The sequence below is a fragment of the Chironomus tepperi genome, unplaced genomic scaffold (assembly GCF_022539635.2).
Source record: "Chironomus tepperi strain 1889 unplaced genomic scaffold, CSIRO-AGI_Ctep_v1 contig_354, whole genome shotgun sequence".
Lineage (NCBI taxonomy): Eukaryota > Metazoa > Arthropoda > Insecta > Diptera > Chironomidae > Chironomus > Chironomus tepperi.
The window spans coordinates 1,942,168-1,963,004 of record NW_027226476.1 but is presented as its reverse complement, the minus strand read 5'-3'; the positions used below and the strand labels follow the sequence as shown (position 1 = coordinate 1,963,004).

General features: G+C 32.2%; 6 protein-coding genes across 8 annotated transcripts in view; 5 read left to right on the top strand and 1 right to left on the bottom strand.

The window, feature by feature from the left end:
- retn (retained) overlaps positions 1-5,357 on the top strand; it is a 39,716-nt gene extending 34,359 nt beyond the window's left edge. For 2 of the 3 annotated variants that reach the window (XM_070645540.1, XM_070645542.1), the window contains 5 exons: positions 320-503; positions 3,313-3,463; positions 3,512-3,731; positions 3,897-4,442; positions 4,505-5,357. In XM_070645540.1, the coding sequence (XP_070501641.1) occupies positions 320-503; positions 3,313-3,463; positions 3,512-3,731; positions 3,897-4,442; positions 4,505-4,728 (1,325 nt within the window). In that variant the 3' untranslated portion in view covers positions 4,729-5,357. The remainder of the gene's footprint in view (positions 1-319; positions 504-3,312; positions 3,464-3,511; positions 3,732-3,896; positions 4,443-4,504) is intronic. The other variant, XM_070645541.1, reaches the window with a different exon arrangement.
- Positions 5,358-5,595: 238 nt separating this feature from the next.
- Positions 5,596-7,430, top strand: LOC139094686 (uncharacterized protein MCAP_0864-like). The gene is made up of 2 exons (XM_070645821.1): positions 5,596-7,222; positions 7,280-7,430. Exons 1-2 carry the CDS (start codon positions 5,687-5,689, stop codon positions 7,361-7,363), a joined length of 1,620 nt encoding a protein of 539 aa, XP_070501922.1. The 5' UTR covers positions 5,596-5,686; the 3' UTR covers positions 7,364-7,430.
- Positions 7,431-7,791: 361 nt separating this feature from the next.
- Positions 7,792-9,190, top strand: LOC139094534 (cyclin-dependent kinase 10-like). Its single transcript, XM_070645602.1, has 3 exons — positions 7,792-7,929; positions 7,989-8,586; positions 8,651-9,190. The coding sequence occupies exons 1-3, from the start codon at positions 7,840-7,842 to the stop codon at positions 9,106-9,108; spliced, it is 1,146 nt and encodes a 381-aa protein (XP_070501703.1). The 5' UTR covers positions 7,792-7,839; the 3' UTR covers positions 9,109-9,190.
- A 717-nt stretch (positions 9,191-9,907) lies between these two features.
- Positions 9,908-10,936, top strand: Tasp1 (Taspase 1). The gene has a single exon (XM_070645444.1). It carries the CDS (start codon positions 9,908-9,910, stop codon positions 10,934-10,936), a length of 1,029 nt encoding a protein of 342 aa, XP_070501545.1.
- A 136-nt stretch (positions 10,937-11,072) lies between these two features.
- Elys (AT hook containing transcription factor 1 homolog) lies at positions 11,073-18,509 on the bottom strand. Its single transcript, XM_070645297.1, has 6 exons — positions 18,385-18,509; positions 18,192-18,315; positions 17,829-18,133; positions 16,767-17,767; positions 11,403-16,623; positions 11,073-11,249 (listed from the first exon to the last, which is right to left on the bottom strand). Exons 1-6 carry the CDS (start codon positions 18,476-18,478, stop codon positions 11,194-11,196), a joined length of 6,801 nt encoding a protein of 2,266 aa, XP_070501398.1. The 5' UTR covers positions 18,479-18,509; the 3' UTR covers positions 11,073-11,193.
- A 960-nt stretch (positions 18,510-19,469) lies between these two features.
- LOC139094775 (corepressor interacting with RBPJ 1) lies at positions 19,470-20,836 on the top strand. The gene is made up of 2 exons (XM_070645959.1): positions 19,470-19,628; positions 19,713-20,836. Exons 1-2 carry the CDS (start codon positions 19,557-19,559, stop codon positions 20,757-20,759), a joined length of 1,119 nt encoding a protein of 372 aa, XP_070502060.1. The 5' UTR covers positions 19,470-19,556; the 3' UTR covers positions 20,760-20,836.
- Position 20,837: the final 1 nt, after the last annotated feature.

Here is a 20,837-nt window from a genome sequence, read left to right as displayed (position 1 = left end):
GACACATAAAAAGAAGAAGTTGAGCGTGATGAATTTTTTTCAAGATACTGTAAATCTCTTTAGAAATACTTGATTTAATGGATTATATCTAAGTAATAATATAAAAATATGAGAATTAATCAACAACAATCCCTACAATCAATTACTCACTTGATCGATCGAATTGTGTTGATCTGTGATCAGCATGAAGCAAAAGATTAATGAATAATGATGCAGAATCCAATTATTACTTTTTTGATATACAAATGTACATATTTATGAATAATGTTATGAAGCATGATTAAATTTTAATTTTAATTCTCTTTTCTTCTCATTCCAGGAACTCCAATAAATCGACTTCCAATCATGGCAAAATCAGTTCTTGATTTATATGAACTTTATAACTTGGTGATAGCTAGAGGTGGTCTTGTTGATGTAATTAATAAGAAATTATGGCAGGAAATAATTAAAGGACTACATTTACCCTCAAGCATCACTAGTGCTGCATTTACTTTGAGAACACAGTAAGTATACATTTTAATTTCCTAGATTTTTATTATTTTTATCCGCGACTCATCATAAAGTTAATTGATAAATTGTTTTCAACTATAAAATGCCGCCTGCAAGCGCATGCAATATACTTGAAAATATATAATTAATAATTTATGGCGAATTGTGCTTGTTCACAATAAATCATAATACTTCTTCCATTACTTTTTACCTAGATATAACTAAAATACAATGTTGATACTTAATGAAATAATTAAACGTGACATCGAATATTGAAATTTGTGGCTCATTGTTTGTACTTTATATTTTATAAATACTTACTCAAATCAGAGGAATTTTACATTACATTTTCTTTCAAATGCGTTGCCTAGAAAGCTGGGTTCTTTGAGTTGTGCATGATGTCTTGTAATAATAGGGCTTATTTCACATGCACCATTGCTAATATTTTAGAGAATTTCTAAGATTATTAACAAGCTATACTTTGCGACACAGCAACTAATAAGTTTGAGGGTAAGCTGGATTCAAGCTATAGTTTTGAAATTCAGCTGTCTTCACACTAGAGTTTCGAGGTTCAGGTGCCCTCACACTAGTTCCGAGATTCAGGTGCTTTCACATTAGAGTTCAGGAGTCTTCACAATAGTTTCAAAATTCTGACGCTTTCACATTAGAGTTCCCAAATTCAGGTGCCTTCACACTAGAGCTTTGGTTTCAGATGCAATCACATTTGATGTTTAAGCTATTGCTTAAATATAGGAACAAGCTTTTAGAATAAAATTTTCGTGAAATTCTAGTGGGACTTTCCTACTTGTCACATTTTACTTGCCATTGTGCTAGCAAAGGTCGCAAAAAAGTAATTTTTTTAATATTTACTCATTTCAATTCAACATTGTGGTTTGCATCACACACAGGGAGAAGTGAGAGTGAGAAAGAGAGAGAGAGAGCATTGCAATGCGGAGGATCATTAATTGAAAAACAAGAATTACTGAAACGTGTAGCATCGCTGAAGCAATAAAATTGTGCTCAAGCTTTTAAAATGATTGAATTGTGTAAATATAAAAATAAACTATACAGTCAGGAGATGCGCAAGTGCAATTGATTTTCTTTCGTCTGCATAAGGGCGGTCAATGTTGCTTCTCTTCCATTTCTTCATCCATAAAATCATTATTCTTATTGTTATTATATTGCGAAATATTTTTTTTTATTGATCACTGTCTATAATGCCACAATGTTGATGTCCATTTATGCTTTCGTTTCACCATTTGTTTCAGACCAGCCCTTTTCCTCCTTCTTTATATTCATCTCTCTTTTTTATACCTATCAATTTAATCACGTAAACATAAATTTTTAATTACAAATGTTTATATACAACAGCATATTCAATCTATTGAGGCATTCATTAGACATGAGAGAATAAAAAAATTTGTAAAACATAATAAAATGATGAAGTTCATCGTTGATTGCTCTTGAATGAAAATGAATGAATGAAGCTTGCACAGGTTTTCCTTAGGTCTCTTATAGATATTCTCATGATGCATTTCCATCCAATGAAAAGATATAAAAACATAAAATAATATTATTTTTATGAATGATTTATTGACCAAATACCGCCCATACATCAAAGGCATTTAATTTTGTATTCCTTCATTTCATTCTGACGTTGCCTTTTTTTTTGCGGACTGATTCAGAATTGAGCTCTTTTTTTATTGCTACACCACCGATGCAAAAATGATGAATTTCATGATCATTTTTTTAATGCTTTAAGATTTCATGTTGGCTACAACAAAATGCGCATAAATTTGATTGGAAAATGCAAATCAAAATCACATAAAATTCGTCTGAATATTAAAATTAAAAGACTCTCTTCTTGTTTTTCCATCTTTTCGTCCATCAGCCGCAAAAGACTAAGGAATTTATTTTTTATTGCTCACTTATTCGATTGTTATGATGAACAAAAAATAATACAGGAGAAGGAATGAAGAAGGGAAAAAAAATTCATGCTTATAAATGCGGTGTATCGAATGATAAAATGTTAAAGAGAGTTAATGCTTTCTGTACACAAAAATTTAAACATTAATGTACCTACATGTAAGAATTTTTTTTTTTCGATCCTGTAGCTGCTTTCGAGTTTATTTTTATTTGAGACTTGTTTGCTTGATCATTTTGGAAGTTGTCGATTGCATAATCCAGTGATGTCCAAATTATGCATTGGCGTGTCTCTTGAAGTGTATCATTCTAAATGTTCCTAGATTCTTATCCTTAAGAAACGGCTCAACAGAGCACGTATTGAGTCACTTGATGATTTGGTGGAACAAAATGACATTGTTGTTCTGGACATTATGTTACTCGTATACTGACTAATTCGTCTAAGTACTAGAAATGAAGAAGAATCTATAGTTATGTGACAAATATGAATGAAAGCCTTTTGGTGCACCTTTCCTTAAAATTATCATCATCTTCTCAAATAACTTAAAATGATACCGAAATTCCACATCCACTTGCAATAATCTCATTCTTAAGTTGTTATTTCATTCATGAAAAATTTTTCTCTTATTCATTATGTAATGTCTGATATTAATATCTTGATGATTATCGTCATTGTTTATTTCTATTTACATAAATTCATGAATAAATCACTCACTCGACTTTTCTCATCTTCCGACACATTTCAATTCAAATTTTTATTCTTCTTTCATGTAATTCCGATTCTTTGTGATGCCAATTTGTCTGGCGATGCGAAATGCGAGTTGAAGATCAAAGAATTCTTTCACCCACGTGCGTGTAGATTATATTAATTTTATTAATAATTCTTTCTTTTATTTCTAGATACATGAAGTATTTGTATCCATATGAATGTGAGAAAAAAAGTTTAAGTACACCGTCTGAATTGCAAGCTGCAATTGATGGAAACAGACGTGAGGGCCGTCGAACAAGTTATGGACAATATGAATCACAAATGCAACAGCAGTTACAATTGGTAATTTTAACTTAATAACTTCTGAAATTTTCCATAATTTCTTAATAGTTTAATTCTATTGTACAGCCTCAGCTACAAAGGTCGCCAATACCTAATAGTCTGCAACAAATGTCACCATTATCACTTGTGACACATGCAAGTCAACAGAATCCTCACCACAGACTGATGGGAGCACCAGGTGTTGGTCAACTTCCAAGCATAGTTCCACATGATATTGAGCAGCGAATGCTTGAATACATTAAATTATTCCAACCAAAAGATATAAAACGTAAGTCACAGTGTCTTTATTGATAATCTAGTCTGTAAAATTGTTAGATTTTTGAAATCAGACTAAATGTAAACATGAAAAAGGGGAATTCAACTAAATGTAGTTGATGAATGAATAATTTAAATATAAAATGACCGTTGATATATCTTTTTCTATTCAATTTAGGCCCTCAAAGCCCAGATGTTTCAAGGGAAGCATTAAATGCTTTGGAAATGTCTCGAATGGCATTTTGGAATATGTATAATAATACAAGTCCACATAATCAGCACAATAATAACCCTAGTCCACCAGAAGTACAACAAGAAGCACTGAATTTACATCAACGTGAATCTCCATCTCCAATTCCAACAGCTCCATCACCAATTTCCATCAAACGTGAACGCGATCTTAATGAAATTAATGATTATCCACCACCAAAACGAGGCTTAATTCGATCAAATAGTGATCTCAATAGGAAATCATCAATCACTAATAACAACAATAATAAATATGATCATCACATTGGCACCAACAATAATAATTCTCAAATGACACCTATAAAAGACAATAGCAATAAGAAACGTTCAGAATCACCTTCACAGCAAATGCAAAGCAATGAAAATGGAAATCATCACCTTCAGTCGCCTGCAAGACATCACAATAAACAGAATGGACTTGATTCTATTGGCACGACAATATTGAATGGAATGCAATTTAAAATTGTTAGTAAAGGTATGTATTCACAGCAATATAAATGTCCAATGCCATTCCTAACAATCCTTTCCTCATTCTAGAAAACTCATCGACTGGAGAACCACAGCTGGTTGTAAAATTGGAAGTAAATGGAATATTATTTGAAGGTGTACTCTTTCCAAATCCTTCAAACTCATCACCAGCATCTGCATCAACAACTCTTTCAACTGAACCAATGATATCGCCAGTCAAACATTCATCACCGAATCGGAACTCATTAAATGATGACCATAAGTTAACACAACAAATGGTTTCGTCATCATAAGCATTAGTTTGATTCCAATTAGATCAGATTTAACACAAAATTAAAATATTTAAGCTGAATTTTTTTAGATTTAAGTTTTGCTTTTTATTCTCTATAAAAAAAATTATAAACTAAAATTATGGACAAAGGATTTTTAGATAGTGATTTATAAAGCATGGAATAGAATCACATAAAAATTGTTCCAATTAAGTGCAAGATATAACATAAAAATTTATGTAACAAAACACTTTTTAAGACATTTAAAGAAATATAAATGATAGAACATAATTAATTAGATTCACTGAATTTATTTGTTGATAGATGGACACACACACACATAATAAGGATTAAATAGCATAAATTAAATGTCATATTGTAGGCAATTAAGAGCATAAATTACATAATCTAATATAAATGTGCATAAAACAGTGTTTAAAGCTTCCTCAGAATTTTAAATCGTCACAAATTCCTTTTTCATGTATAACGCACTAAATTTTATGCATAAACGTCGCATTAGTATACAGAATGCTGTAACAGTATTTCCACCAACTTCTCATTAAAATGCTTGAATTGCAATGAATTTTTTGAAAGATTAAATTTAATGAAAACCCATTCATTATTGTTATGTTTTTTTAATAACTTTAAATAATAAGGATTGAATAATTTAAATGATAAGAAATATTGTAATTAAATCAATAATAAAATAGTGAAATTCACATTTTCTTCCCTCTACTCCCACGTGTTTGACTCTATTTTTGTAACGTATTTTATTATTTCAAAAATTTACAGCAAATTCAAATTCAATTTGCAGCGAATTTAAAAAATTCAAAATAAAACGTTGAAATTTCAGAGCCTACTTCATTCTAATCTATTTATTTGAAGTGAAAACAAGCGTGGATTTTTTTCTGTGATAAAAAATTATTTAATTAAATTAAACTTGATCATCAATTGTAATAATTGTGTTCGTGGATCGTGTAAGATGTCACAAATACAGAATTTGAAGGAAGGCGTTCTAAAAAGACTTGAAGCTGAGAAAAATGATCTCAAAGCTGATATTAAGAAAAAATTGGATTTAATCATTGAGAGTATTAGCTTAAACAAAAAGAAAGAGCTTATTAAGTTACGGACAAGTGAAACAAGCGTCAAAAATAAGAATATTGAAGAACAAATTGACCTAAAAGAATCGGAAAAAATTGAGTATGAGGAAGGTGATTTGAAATCATCAATTGAGTATCTTGATCAAATTAAGAGAGAAAATAGGAAGTTTGAACATCAAATTAAAAGTAAACAAGCTGAAATAATTAATATGTGTTCTCAATCGGAAGCAATCATCAGTCAATTATTAAAATATAAGAAGAAGCTAGATGAAATTCCAGCAATTAAGCAAGCTGATCGAATCAAGGCTGAAACAATATTAGAAAATAAAACATTTAAGTTAAATGCAGTCAGGCAAGCAATAAAGGACTCTAATGAACAAGAAGCAAATTCAATGAGTAAAATAGCACAAATTGAGATAAAAAGCAACAAAATATTGGCAAAATCTGAAGAACTGGCAGATTTAATTAATGCCAAAAGGACATTGGCTGATAAAATCGTCCAATATCAGAACCAAATTATTCCAGAAATCGCCAATGAAATTGAAAAGATCAAAATGAATATTGTGAACGTTGAAGATATTATTGAGGAAAAGAAGGTAAGCAAGAATAATGCCACAAAGGAATATGATGATTTATATGCAAAATATCAAAATGAGCAGGAAAAGTACAAAGCTTTGCATGAAAAGTTGCAAAGCATATCGAAATTGAAAAATGATATAATCAATAAGAAATTCTCATCAAAAGACATTGAAGGGAATCCAATTTTGAAGAAATTGGCACTAACGAAGCAATGCAAGAAGCAACTCGAAAGGATTCATAAATTGACAAAAGATAAATCTCAAATTTCTAAAGATTCTCAAACAGCAAAAAACAATAAGGATGAATCAGTAAAAGCCCTGAAAAAATTAAAGGAAGAGATGAAGAGAAACAAGGAATTATCACGAATTAAAAAAGATGAAATTATGTCACTCGAAAAGGATATTGACGGAAAGAAGGATGAAATTCAATTGCTGAATAACGAAAAATTGGAACTGAACAAAGTTATAAGAACGAATGAAAAGAAAAAGGAATTAATTAAATCAACTATTGCTGAACTAAATGCAACTTACAAGAAAGTAAGCAAGAAGATATATTTGGAACAGACTAGATATCGTGATTCTGATTTAACAGAATCTCAATTGAGAGCAGTCGATATGAACGCATCGACTAATAATAAGAATAACGTCCATAAATGGCTCAACGATTTACCTCAAAAATTCACCAACAAATCTATTAGACCAGGCATTTTGTCTCAAAACAGCACAGTCAATTTGGATGACTCAAAATTAAATAATGGAACTATTCGTCATAACCAGACAAATGATTTCATTAAAATGTTTAACTTGGACATCGATGATCCAGAAGTTATCGATGCAAATGTAAGTAACAAGATTTTAATTGCTAGTTCTGTATGATTACTAATTTACTATTTTTAGATGGAGTGTACATTCTCGGATATTAATGGTAGCGAAGTTTGTTTGGAAGATTCATTCTTAACTCATGATTTGCAGAACCTTTAATTCACTTAAAATCTCTTTAATCTTGTAAGGGAACTAGTCACAAATGATTTATTAGATTTAATTTATGTATAACTCAATATTAAAAGAAAATTTATAATAAACTTTATGTTGGAAATATTTAGCGGAAGCAATAAAGCCTACAGATACTATTTACGTACCTGTATAATAGACTCAAAAATTAATTTTTAACGACTTTTAAATTTTTGAATATTTTAGGAAAAGTTTCTTCATCATTTACTTTGGATTATTTGATCATTTGGCTTATTAAGCAATGTCACTCACATTTCTCACTTTAATAATGGCAAAATCTTATTAGGTTATCAATTTAAATACTCAGTAACCTTCAGAAATTCTATTATAATTAAGAATTTTTTTAAAAATAATTCTGTAATTTTTCCCAGATTATACTTCAATAGCCACTAACCCATAAGAAAAATAAACAAATTTGCCGAATACTCAAAACAATATCATTAGTTATGGCCGATTGGAATGAACCAATTAGGAAGAAAGGATTTATTCTTAATTTTCAAACAAAGAAGCTCCAGGAAGTTCACGATAAACATATTGTAAGTCACAAGAATCCACAAATATTATAGAATATTGATTTTTAAAATAATTTTTTCAGATAGAGGCACCAAGATCAGTCGATTCCTATGAAAAGCTTAATACTCTCGGACAAGGAACATATGGAATCGTGTATAGAGTTCGTGATAAATCGACATTAAAGGAGTATGCATTGAAAAAAGTTAAAGTTGATAAAGATTTGTTCAGAGATGGATTTCCTGTAAGCTGTTTACGAGAAATATCAATTTTAAAGACCTGCTGCCATGATAATATTGTCAAACTGAAGGAAGTAGTTGTTGGAAGTCAACTAGAAAAAATATATCTAGTCATGGAATACTGCGAACAAGATTTAGCTAGTTTACTTGACAATCTAGAGAAGCCATTCACAGAATCTGAAGTTAAATGCATTATTATTCAGCTCCTTCGAGGTCTTCAATATTTACATGACAATTTCATCATTCATCGTGACATAAAAGTTAGTAATTTATTATTAACCGACGAAGGATGTCTCAAGATTGCTGATTTTGGACTCGCACGAACATTCTCTGTTCCTTCAAAATCAATGACTCCAAATTTAGTCACTTTATGGTATCGTCCACCTGAATTACTTCTTGGATCAACATATCAAACCACTGCTGTTGATATGTGGGCTGCTGGATGTAAGAATCTTGTCTTAATACTTCATTGTGAATAATATATATTGAAGATTTTTATATTTTTCAGGCATTTTGGGAGAGCTTTTATTGAATAAGCCACTACTTCCAGGAAAAGGAGAAATAGCACAGCTAGAACTAATAATAGACTTGTTAGGAACTCCATCAGAGAACATTTGGCCAGGTTTCTCACAACTTCCAGCAATACAAAATTTCACATTGAGAACACAACCATACAACAATCTGAAGACTAAATTTCCATCACTGTCACAAGCTGGATTAAGACTACTTAACTTGCTATTTATGTATGATCCAAAAAAGAGAGCTACTGCTTCAGAAAGTCTTGATTCAAATTACTTTAAGGAACCACCATTACCTTGTAATCCTAAATTTATTCCATCATTTCCTCAGCATAGAAATTTAAAAAATGCTCCGTCGTCCTCAAAAAAAGAGGAAAGCAGTCGCAGTTCATCAAAGCATAAAATATCTGAAATGCTAGAGAATTTAAAAAGGAAGCGATACGACTAAATTCTGTATTCTAAGTTTATTTAAGCACTCTATTACAAATAAACATAATTATTTTACAAATATGGTCTATCCATTATGGTTTTCTTAGCCTTCTTGTCTCTTGATCTTGGGAACCAGCGATGCTTAGTTGTAAATGTCATTTTACTCAAATTCTCTCTTACTAAATCTGGATATGAATGTTTATGGGCCTTCATTGCATGTTCCAATATTTCATCCTTAACTAATGAGCTGCTTAATTCCTTTTCAAAAGTCGGCAGAGGTCTTGTGCATTCATATGGAATTTCCTTTTTCGGATGCCATGCAATATACGATTGTTGATCCTTTGATTCTGCAATTGACTCGACTAATGCTCTACATCTTACTGGTGTTTCTGATGGATATACCTTGAAATTAGATAGTTTTGTCGAGAAACTTCTTCGAATTATTTGAAACATTTTTCAATTTTCTTAAATGCTAACTTTTTACTGTGAAAATGAGTTTTGTTTATGTCATATTGTCCATTTTTTAAATTATAAAAATCCGTTTTCAAAGAAAACTGTTGTACGGTTTTCAAACACTATTTTAAGCCTCTCATGAATTAATTAAATATAAAACAGTCTGAAATGTGCGTCATATCAATCAACATTCACAATAGATAATTTGTTACTAGTTGCGCGATATCTGGCGAAGGAAATGGGAAGTAAAATTGTTTACCTTAAATTTTATTATAAACAATAAGCAATATTCCGAAAACATTTTTCTCAAATTCTAAAACTTAAATTAATGTAGGAAATAATACGAAAGTTGACTGTTAAATAGAATGGGACTAGTTGCTGTACATACAGGAGCTGGAAACTTTGTGAATGAAGATAATTACAAGATCCTATGCAAGAGATCTTCAAAAAAGGCATGCGACCTTCTGGATTCAGGAAATGGCACCGTAATGGATGCAGTGGAACTAGCAATAAAAATTTTGGAAGATAATCCAAATACAAATGCTGGATATGGATCGAATCTTAGTTGGGAAGGTCGTATAGAATGTGAAGCTGGAATAATGGACAGCATCACCTCAAACTTTGGAGCTTGTACATGTGTGAATGATATTAAAAATCCAATCTCATTAGCCAGAAAAATCTGTGATAAGCAGTCGTCTCTTTTTCAATTCGGAAGATTACCACCTATGATCGTATCTAGTAACGGAGCTTCTGTTCTTGCCAAAGAATTTGGCCTCGAAATTATCAATGAGAGTGAACTGATCTCAAGAAAAGCTCTGAATACCTACAATTATTATCGACGGAAAATTACAGAATATGAGCAATCAAATGCAATTCAAGTTTCCCGATTAGATACTGTCGGTGCATTAGCTATAGATGATTACGGAAATGTTGCTTGTGGATGTTCATCTGGTGGCATACTCTTGAAATTACCTGGTAGGGTTGGTCAAACGGCTTCATTTGGCGCTGGATGTTGGAGTCAAAAAATCAACAACCAATCATTAGGATGTGTCACAACAGGAAATGGAGAATATATCATGAAAACACTTTTAGCTAGAGAAATTTGTGTGAATTTAATCGACAACGAATGTCCAACAACAAAACTATACCAAGTATTTAACGATAAATTTCTAAAATCTCCAATGTTACCCAGAAATCAGGAAAAGTATGCAGGATGCTTAGTTGTTGACTATAATTCTGACATGAAACGCGGTGAACTTTTATGGGCACATACGACAAAAATGCTCTGTCTTGGCTATAAAGCATCAAAACAAAAATCTAAATTTATATCCTCATCCTTACCAGATCAGTCAAGTGCTGGACACAAAGTTATTGTTGGCGGAATATCTTTTTAATTATAATTTTTTAGTATTCATGATTTCATGACAACCAACGACTAATAACGAAAAAGTATTAATTTAATTTACCATTTGATCTAAGAGTGTTTCTATGTAGTCAATAAAATAATGAACTCATTTTAAAAAGCTCGCATTTCATAACAATAAATTGATGCCATTTTATTTTATTTTTATTTTACAAAAAAAACTTAATTAAACTGTATTTTTGCTTCAAATTAGAAAATAATAACTTTTAAATTAATTAGACAGATTTTTTATTTCTTTCCTCGTCGTTGTCTCTCCGTTGTTGACTTTTCTGATACTTCAGAATCTAAAAGAAGAATGAAAAATTTAATTAATTTGCTAAAATTGTAACGGAAAATTCAAATTTTATGTCAAGTTCAATTTTTGAACTTCAGATTCCAATGAATTGTTTAAAATTTGAATTTCAAATGTCCGTTAAAATATGAATTTCAAGACTTACCTCCTTCCTCTTGAATCACCGATAATAAAAGCTTCTTCACTGGGCTCTTCGATTTCCTTGACTGTTTTGATGTAATACTGGATGTTTCAGAATCTTGAGTTACACGTTTCGGTAGTTTACGTTTTCGACTTGATTTCGATATCGTACTGTCACTCTTTATGCTGTCATTATCTGAATCATCTTCCCGTGTTTTATTCAGATCTGATTTTGTAGAACGAAGTCTTGCAGGCGATTGACTTATTTCACTTGACATTTTCTCAGCTAAAAGACGTGATTTTTCAAGAACTCCCAATTGTGATCGTGTCAAACGACGATTGCTTGTATTAAGTTCATCAATTGGACTAGTTTCATTTGGCGAAATTTTACTAGCTGATAATAAACTGTCCCTTTTCCTTGATGATGTTGATCTTGTCGATTTAGCTTCACTTTTTGTTGACTTTCCATCATCATGTTCATCATCTGAACCCAAAGATGTTTTTTTGCGTCCTTTTCCTTTTTTTGGTTTTTCTTCTGGTGTTTTTTCATCAGCTTGAGATGTTGACACATCATGATCACCTCCTAAACTATTTCGAGACGCTGCTCGTGTGTATAATCTACGTGGCGTTGTTGGAGTTGCTGTCGAACGTCTACGTGGTGTCTTTTTAACTGATTCAACTTCTTCTGATGGAGCTCTTGATACAGGTGTTGTCTCGCGACTTTGTTGCTCATTTAATAATCTTGATTTTGTCCTTGTTATCATTCCACTGCTTGGACTTTCCTCAATTCTTTCCAGCATTTTTTCCTTCAATAATACTTTTGGATTGTGTCGATTTTCCGATGATGCACGTGATGATCGTGAAATTGGCGAAGAATTTCCACTGCTTGGAACTGAAACTGCTCGTTTATATCTAGTAGGTTCTTCTGTTACTTCTATAGACCTCAAACGCACTGAACGTCTTTTTGGTGTCGATAAATCAACTGGAGCGCTTTGTGACTGTTCGGGACTTTTGTTTGCAGTCATTATTTCCTCAATTTCTCTATCATTATCATCCTGCTGACTCTTATTGAAACTTGTTTGCTGTTCAACTTGAGCTTCTTCTGTTTTATCGTCAGTTTTTGTAACATTTTCATCATTTTGTGTCTCATCGATTCTTGCAACTTCCAAAACATTCTCTGTGACATTACTTTCTGTCTGTTCAAGTGTCTCTTCAGCTGTTATCATTTTCTCTGAAATGTCATCTTCCATTTGAGCTACTTCCAATGGATTTGTTACTTCCTGTTCGGGAATTTGTGAAATTTCACCCATTGTTTCATCTTCAATTACGACTGCTTTGTCAAGAACATTGCTGCTTTCTGTAACTTCCAGGTTGTCATTGGATACTTCTAGTTTCTCATTAGAAGCTTCCAGCTTATCAGTTTCAATATTTTCATTGGCAACTTCTAATGTTTCTTGATTTTCAAAAGTTTCCATGTCTTGCTTTTCAACAATAGCTAAATTGTGCTCGTCTTCATCGATATTTTCAATATTGGATTGTTCATCTTCAACAACTTCCATATTTTCGCCCATTTCCTGTTCCTCGACAATCACAAGTTCTTGTTCCTCATCATCTACTAAAGTATCATCAACTGTTGTGATTATTGCTGCATCATTTAGTTCATTTTGAGCACTTGCAAATGAATAATCTTCGGACATTTCAGAAACATCTTGTTTGTTGTCTGTTGTTTCCATTACCTCAATTTTCTCAGCTTCTATTTCAATCGGGATTATTCTTTCTACTGGCTGTTCTTGTTGTATAACGTGTTGCTCCTCATTTTCAGTTTGTGGTGCTTCAGACTCTACAACTTGAACAACTTCGATTATTGGCACATCAGTTACTGGATTTGAAACTTCTTCGACCAACTGATTGTCCTCTTGAATTTCAGCAGCAATTTCAACATTTTCACTTTCAGCTTCCACATTCTCTGATGATTTTTGAGGAGAAATTTGTTCAAATGGAGGGGACCTAATGTCATCAGTTGCAATGTTTTCATCATTTTGTTGCTCAATGTTTTCATACAATATGTCAATCATTTGTTCTTGACTAGCCGCCGGTTGTGACTCTTCATTTATTTCAGCTGTAGCTAGTTCCAAAATTTCTCTTCGTTCCTCATTAGATGATTCAATGATTGTTTCAACTCGCACTGTTTGCATGATCATTTGAGATTGTTGGATGTTTTCTGATTGTTGTTGACTGTTTACTAGATTTCTTGTATGACTGAATGATGGAATTTTAGGTGAGTTACTTTCGATTTGGACATCATCATCATCAGAGTCAGGAATTTCAATGATTTCATTTGCGTTCGGCATTTTTTGTCTTTGATCACTTTCGTCTGACTCATCAGAATCATCTAGATCAATATTTCCATATTCACTGCTATTTTTCTCTGATTCGTCGTCATAATCGCTATGTTCAGGTAGTTCTTCTTCCTCAAAATGTTCGTCTTCTGCTATATCCTCTTCATCCTCGTCACTTGATTTCAAAATGCTTTTTCTTGGCGGTTCCACAACAACTTCACTTGAATCACTTGATTCATAACCAGGAAAACTTGGTAGAGTTGATTTTCTCACAAATTTATAAATGGAACCTTCTTCCTCACTTTCACTGCTGTCTAAATCATATGCTGATTTTAAGACACTTTCTCTCTTGAAAGGATCAGCTTCTACTGACTCTTCTAATTCAGAAGATTCATTCATAACAATTGTGTCAACATTTTTATTTCCATGCTGCTCAAATCCAGTTGATTGTGCTGTAATTCCAGCATCTTTAATTATTTCATCTTCATCACTTCCAACATCCATTTTTTCTTGTATTGGTTCCATTGTAACTTCAAGTTTTTCTTGCGAAGTTTTACTTTCTTGTGATGGCTGTTCATTAGGTGTTGTCGATCTTGATCTAATTGGTGGACGTGCCTTTGGTCCACTAGAAACTGATGATGTTGATGATATAGCAATAACATCTGTTGATTTTGTGGAAGCTATATTCGAAGTTGGAATAACTGAAGCACTCTTGGGTGACTTTTCAGGTGAGAAAAATTCAGCAGACGATTCAAGTTGCTGTTCACCTCCAAATGACTCATCTAAGTATGATGAATCTTGTAAACTCGATTCATTAGTTCCTGGTAAAGCTGCAAAAGTAATCGATTTTACAGACTTATTGTCATCAAATTCACTAAATCGACTTGGAGAGACGGAACTGCGACATGAACGTGTTTTGAGAATTGATGCAGGTGTTGTAGCACGTTCTTGAATTATTTTTTGTGGAGTTCTCTTTTCAATTATTGGAGTTTTTAATAAATCACCAAAAAGTGCAACACGATCAGGAGTTACTCTTGAGGATGAATTTGGCGTTCTGGATGTGAAATTCAATTTTGGTCGTCGATTACGGAAGTTTGTCAATAAAGTAATTCTCTTATCGACATAACTTTTAGGTTTCTTTGTGTCCATCACATCCTCAAGTCGTCGACGTTTCTTCCTTGGACCTTCAAAATCTTCTAGTGTGAATATTCCACTGCTATTTTCTTTAATCCTCTTTCCATTATCATTAAATTCTAATGGATATGAAGCTTCTTGCATTTCAACTGTTGGCTGTCTATATTCAAAGATTCCCAATTTTGGACTTCCAATAAATGGCATTTCTTTAATTTCTTGAACTGAATCATAAGTTGCTTCTGTTATCGACTGAACGCATCTTTTGTAGATATCATTTGAAGCATTGCATCTTGATTTAATTAAATTGACACTTAATGGCAATGGCACATCTTTAACTTGCACTTGATTATCAGAATATACCATTGATGTTAATTTCCTTGTTGTTGGTTCCATTGTTGAATAATAGGCATTAAGGACTTGTTTTGGTGGCTCTAAATTGATGGTTGTGCTGATATCAAATGAATCCATTAATTGTGCTGCATCTATGAATTTAGAGCGTTGTAAAAGATAGACGAAATGTAAATTTACACAATTTGACAAGTCTGTATTTTGGAGATAATCTCTGAGCACTTTTCCTTCATCATCAGTCAATGCTAGATCCAATAGCTGTTCATAATTTGATGAATGAAGAATTTTATGGAACAACTTTTCAAGTAAATTTCTATCGCCACTAGCTCGTTGAATTTTCAATGCCTCACTTATTAAATTATTTGCTAATAATGTCGAAACTTCTAATTCAGATGAAATTGGATTTCCTGGACAACGTAAAGCCCTCAATGCCAAACTATTTGCATTTTGCTTCAATAATGCTCCAATTAACAATTCTCGTTGCCATTTCGGAAGATATCGGTCATGAGTTAATGGAGAAATAAGTTCCTCAACAGCAGTTTCCAGTTGTCCATTATCAAGATTCCAAAATGCTTGTGTCCTTTTTATGACTGATGGATTCATCTTAAATACTGCAGGAAATTTAATTAAATTCCTTACAATACTAGAATAGGAAGTTTCATTCAGCACACTTGTTATGTCCATAAAAAGATAGATGAAAATGACATATTTATTCTCAATTGGTATGTCAGGAACGAGCAATGAACGAAGAAGTGATTGAATTGATTTTGGTGGATAAAAGGAACTCCATTCAAGTAAATCATATCCACTACATTGATTTTCAATAAATGCATCAATAAATAAATATTTTGCAGGCTTTTCTTCTTCGTTACTTTCATCTGTTAACTTTGCTCTCTGATTAGCATAGTGCGAATGGATTGCTCGATAAGGATAAGGAACAATAACAAAATCATTTTCATCATCATTTTCCTTTTTCTTATTTTGATGTCCTTCAGGCAATAGACCAACATTAAGCAGCCATTGAAGTACTTCTTGATAATCTGATGCCATTTTTACTGTATTTGCTTGTGTATTAATTTGTGTAAGTATATCTGCAGGTATATATTTTTGATAATCCTTTGCAATCATTTGAAGTAATTCTGATAAAATTTTCAATTGTTTGCAACACAAAGACAATTGTTTTTGAGTTCCACAGTCAATCCTTTGTTCACTAAAATCAAAGAGTGGCTGACACAATTGATTACAAACTTCTTTTATAGCTCGTACACGATTCCAAATCCATTCTGTTAACGTTGATAATCCAATTCCAACATTTCCATCTTTTCCTAAATAACTGCCATCAGCCCATGCCCAAGCACACTTTTTCAAAAATCCAGTAAAGTTATATTCCAGTGCGATTGACAAAAGAAATTCACGTTTTAAGTCCTGCAAAGAAATAAAAAAATATTTATTTAAAAATTAAACGGATTTTAGACATTTAAAAATGAACTGAACTCATTTGAAATTGAATAACTGAACGATTATTTTTCAAAATAAAAATGATCGTTAATAATTTTCTCAAAACTCACTATTGGGGTTGCGATTCCAAAATTAACATCATAAAATTGTGGAGTAACAGCAACTTGAATTAATTCATTAAAATAGAAACTTGGTTCCAAAATCATCTGAGGTCCAATAATGTTGAATTGTTGCAATACTAAATTCTGAATTCCGTTCCATCGGTAATGTGCAAATTTATCAGATTCCAGTACAACGACATCAAAATGCAATGAATTTGGATAAAAATGCTCTTCTGGCCGCATTATAGAATTAAATGGCATTAACGATTTCTCGTTAAGCATCACGTCTAATGATATGTTAGGTAATTCAAAGACTACTGTATATTTCAATGGAGTTCTCCAGTCACCAACACTCGGCATTTCCTCTTTATACCATTGATTTAAATCAAAAACCATAATATGAGTACGATTCTTTGTTGGTGATGTCCATGCAAGTAGACTTATTGTTAGAACATCCTCTTCATCTTGTGACAAGGTTTTTGCAATTGATCGACAACATATTGGAAAAGTGTCTTTATAAAATATTGGCATAGTTAGTCGTACACTGCATGATCGAAAGTTTTCATAGAATCCATTAACTTTATTGTCAAACATAATCGAATGCATAACTGCAATTCCACCATCTTTTGACGTATGAAATGTCCAAACATAAACAGCACTTCTTGGATCATCTGCTGGTTCTATATAGCTCATATGTGTTAATGGCGAACGATTTGCTGGTGGATACGCCAAATGAAAAGCTTGAAGATCAATTAAATCGTATAAAATCATTCGTCCGTCATCTAATCCAACAGCAAGCATATTCAAGTTTGGCATGCAGAGCATTGTAATTATTGCTCCAGTTTCTTCGAGTACTTGCTTTATTTGAATGGAAAAGAAGCATCTTTCTCCAGTTTCTCTATTACCGACCATTTTCTTATGATGATGAATTATTTGCATTTGATCCAGTTCAGCTGGTACATTTGTCATTGGAAATATTTCAGAATCATAACTTGGTGATAATATTATTTCTGTAAATTAATTAAATTCATCAGAAACTGATTTTAATACAATTAAATAAGATTTATTCACCTTTAATATCTTTCGGTATCATTAAATCAACAAGGAATAATTTTCCTTGGTCAGTTCCAATTGCTAGAGTTCCATGAAATTGTCTCAAGACGCTTCGTCGGCAGGCATCACGGCTTATGTATTTACAGCAAGTAATTCTTTCGCACATATCCATTGAGCCTAAAAGTTTGCATCCTTGTACGCAAAACAAACAAACCATTCCAGCTCTTGCTGAACTATTTGTGAATTCTATACTGACTGCTAATATACAAATGCCGGGCAAGTAGTTGACTTCCTCCACATAATTAATTATGCATCCTTCGATCCTGTAAATCAAAATGAGGTTAAATATTGTTATATGAAATTTAATTAAACTATAATTACCCATGGTGTTTTGCAAAATTATAATATGCTATTTCTACGCCTGTGTCTGTTGAGACTACTCGAAGAATTGCGTCAAATGCTATCCATGAGAACTTTCCATCTTGCAAGAAGCCCGCAAGTTTATCTGAAAATTTCACAAAATAACAAAATTACAGCTTGTTTGATGATTATTCTAATATATAATTATATATACCTGTATCTTGATCTTTGAACGACTCATTAAGACTACTTCTAATATTAATATTCTTAAATAAAGTGAGTTTTTCTGAATTTATATTTGCCGTCATTTTATTGTTGTTGATATTTTTTGAGCGGACAGATTTCGACTGAAATTAAGTAAGAAATCAAGATGCTCAAAATGTCTACAGCGCTTCTGTTGTGCAATTCTTTTATCTTTAGATTATTCACTTTCTTACTTAGAATGTTAAGTTAATTAAATGATTTTTTTAATTAAAATGTTTGAAAACCGTACAACAGTTTAATTGTTAACGGTCATCTGTTTTTCAAAATTTTCAATTAATAACGGTTTTGAAAATTCGAATTTTTGTCTCATTCAATTAGTCGCCGACAACGCTCGTCGCAAAAAATATTATATTTAATTAAATATAGACTATTTATTCACCAGTGCATCATAATACTGACAAAAATGGTTCTCTCAAAGGTAGTTTCATCAATAAACCAAGCTTCAACTATTAAAATGGACAATAAATTACGAAATTACCAAACAAAAGTTGTCGAACGAGATTGGCGATATTTTACATGGAAAGGAATGAAGAAGAATTATGCTGTATTACCTCTAGTCTTCATTATTTTTGGATCTATAACTGGAATGTGTGCATTTATTGCTTATTCATCAAAAACCCGCGTAGACGTAAGCTTCAAGAGATCAACGCCTCAATTATGCGAATCGATGGATGTAATGAATCCGGACGTCAACAAAATGCACGTCGTCAATCAAAAATACGAAGCCAATCCAGCATTACAAGCTGCCCTAGATGCAATCAAAGACTATTGAAGAGAACGATTTTAATAATATTCATAATTGTCTAAATTAAGCATTACTAACCGAACATTAGTCAGATCTAACTATAATTTTATATGCTTAGTGAAAATAAACTAACAATTAAAGACTAAGATTTTGTTAATTAAATCAATTTAAAAAGCCTACTATTTCAGATACGAAATTTTAGAAAATTTTAAAACATCCAGTGATTTGGTCAGTCGGTCAAGAAAAATCTACTACTCATCCAATTTTTGTTACTTTGTTTTCGACACTCGACTACAAAAACATCAAAACATCGGAATTTCATTAATTTAGTTAAATTAAATATTTTGCGTGTTTAGTTAGATTAAAAAGCAAACAAAATGGGTAAGGGATTTAATAACTATATGAGCAAGAAGTTCTTCCATCCTGCATCTCGAGATAATCTCAAAAGAGTAAGTAAATTGTTAAAATAATTAAACGTTTATCAAATTTCATGAAATGCTAACAAATTTCCTTTAATTAACTATATTCTATAGGTATGGATGGCAGAACAGCAAGAAGAGGCATACAAAAAGAAGCAGGAAGAGTTAAGAGCACAGTATGAAAAGGAACAGAACTTGCATGAAAATAAACTGATGTTGAGCAAGGAGTCGAAGGACAAATTGGCACTAAACTTTATGTATGAGCCACCGCCTGGTACCAAAAAGGAACGAGAGAAGGAAACAAATGAACCAGAATATAAATTTGAATGGCAAAGGAAATACAATGCACCAAGAGAAAGTTACTGTAAAGGAAATGAAGAAATTCGTGATCAGCCTTTTGGAATCCAAGTCCGAAATGTTAGATGCATTAAGTGTCACAAATATGGACATATAAATACAGACAAGGAATGTGCACTATTTAGCATGTCGATGAGTGAGGCCAAAAAATATCATTCAGAACAAGAGGCACAGCAATTATTAGCAAAAGGCGGTTTTGAAGAGGAACTAAAGGAAGGCATGAAAGAAGATGGATTAGCACTAAAGAGAAATGCATTAAGTCTTGAACAACAACAAATTCCATTAAGTCGTCATCAATTGATTCCAGAAGAAGAAGACGTTATTCCAGAAGCTGAATTTATTAAAAATCTTAGTAAAAAACAAAAGAAGGAACTGCTTAAACGCCTTGAATTGATTGAAATGACACATAAGAAAAAATCTGATAGCTCCAATGACGAATCATCATCACATAAAAAGAAGAAATCCTCAAAAAAGAAGAAGCATCGCGATGAAAGTTCCAGTGATGATGATAGAAAGAAGCACAAAAAACATAAACGAGAAAAAGAAAAGGTTACTTATGTTCCAGTGCCTGTACCTGTAGCCGTTCCAGTTAGTTTTGATCGATATTCAGATAATAATCATAGACACGAACGAAGACGTTCAAGATCCAGAGATCGCAATTATAAGCACAGAGATGAACGAAAGAGATCTAGAAGTAGGAGTCGTGAAAAAGACAGGAAAAGACGAAGTCGTTCCAAGGAAGAAAGGCGTAAAAGAAGCAGGTCAAAGGAATACAAGAAGCGTTATAGCCGATCCAGATCATAAATTTATCTACCTAGATTTATATTTTTGAAAATTATTTTAACGGTCAATAAAAATTTGAAAAATGAAAAAGTACCAAAT

Bases quoted from the DNA above. Each gene is read 5' to 3' on its own strand.
- LOC139094775 (XM_070645959.1), top strand. From the start codon at position 19,557: ATGGGTAAGGGATTTAATAACTATATGAGCAAGAAGTTCTTCCATCCT. The intron at 19,629-19,712 runs GTAAGTAAATTG...TATATTCTATAG, and splicing joins CTCGAGATAATCTCAAAAGA to GTATGGATGGCAGAACAGCA.
- LOC139094534 (XM_070645602.1), top strand. From the start codon at position 7,840: ATGGCCGATTGGAATGAACCAATTAGGAAGAAAGGATTTATTCTTAAT. The intron at 7,930-7,988 runs GTAAGTCACAAG...TAATTTTTTCAG, and splicing joins AAGTTCACGATAAACATATT to ATAGAGGCACCAAGATCAGT. The intron at 8,587-8,650 runs GTAAGAATCTTG...TATATTTTTCAG, and splicing joins TGATATGTGGGCTGCTGGAT to GCATTTTGGGAGAGCTTTTA.
- LOC139094686 (XM_070645821.1), top strand. From the start codon at position 5,687: ATGTCACAAATACAGAATTTGAAGGAAGGCGTTCTAAAAAGACTTGAA. The intron at 7,223-7,279 runs GTAAGTAACAAG...TACTATTTTTAG, and splicing joins CAGAAGTTATCGATGCAAAT to ATGGAGTGTACATTCTCGGA.
- Elys (XM_070645297.1), bottom strand. From the start codon at position 18,478: ATGACGGCAAATATAAATTCAGAAAAACTCACTTTATTTAAGAATATT. The intron at 16,624-16,766 runs GTGAGTTTTGAG...ATTTCTTTGCAG, and splicing joins TTGGAATCGCAACCCCAATA to GACTTAAAACGTGAATTTCT. The intron at 11,250-11,402 runs GTAAGTCTTGAA...TTCTTCTTTTAG, and splicing joins GGTGATTCAAGAGGAAGGAG to ATTCTGAAGTATCAGAAAAG.
- Tasp1 (XM_070645444.1), top strand. From the start codon at position 9,908: ATGGGACTAGTTGCTGTACATACAGGAGCTGGAAACTTTGTGAATGAA.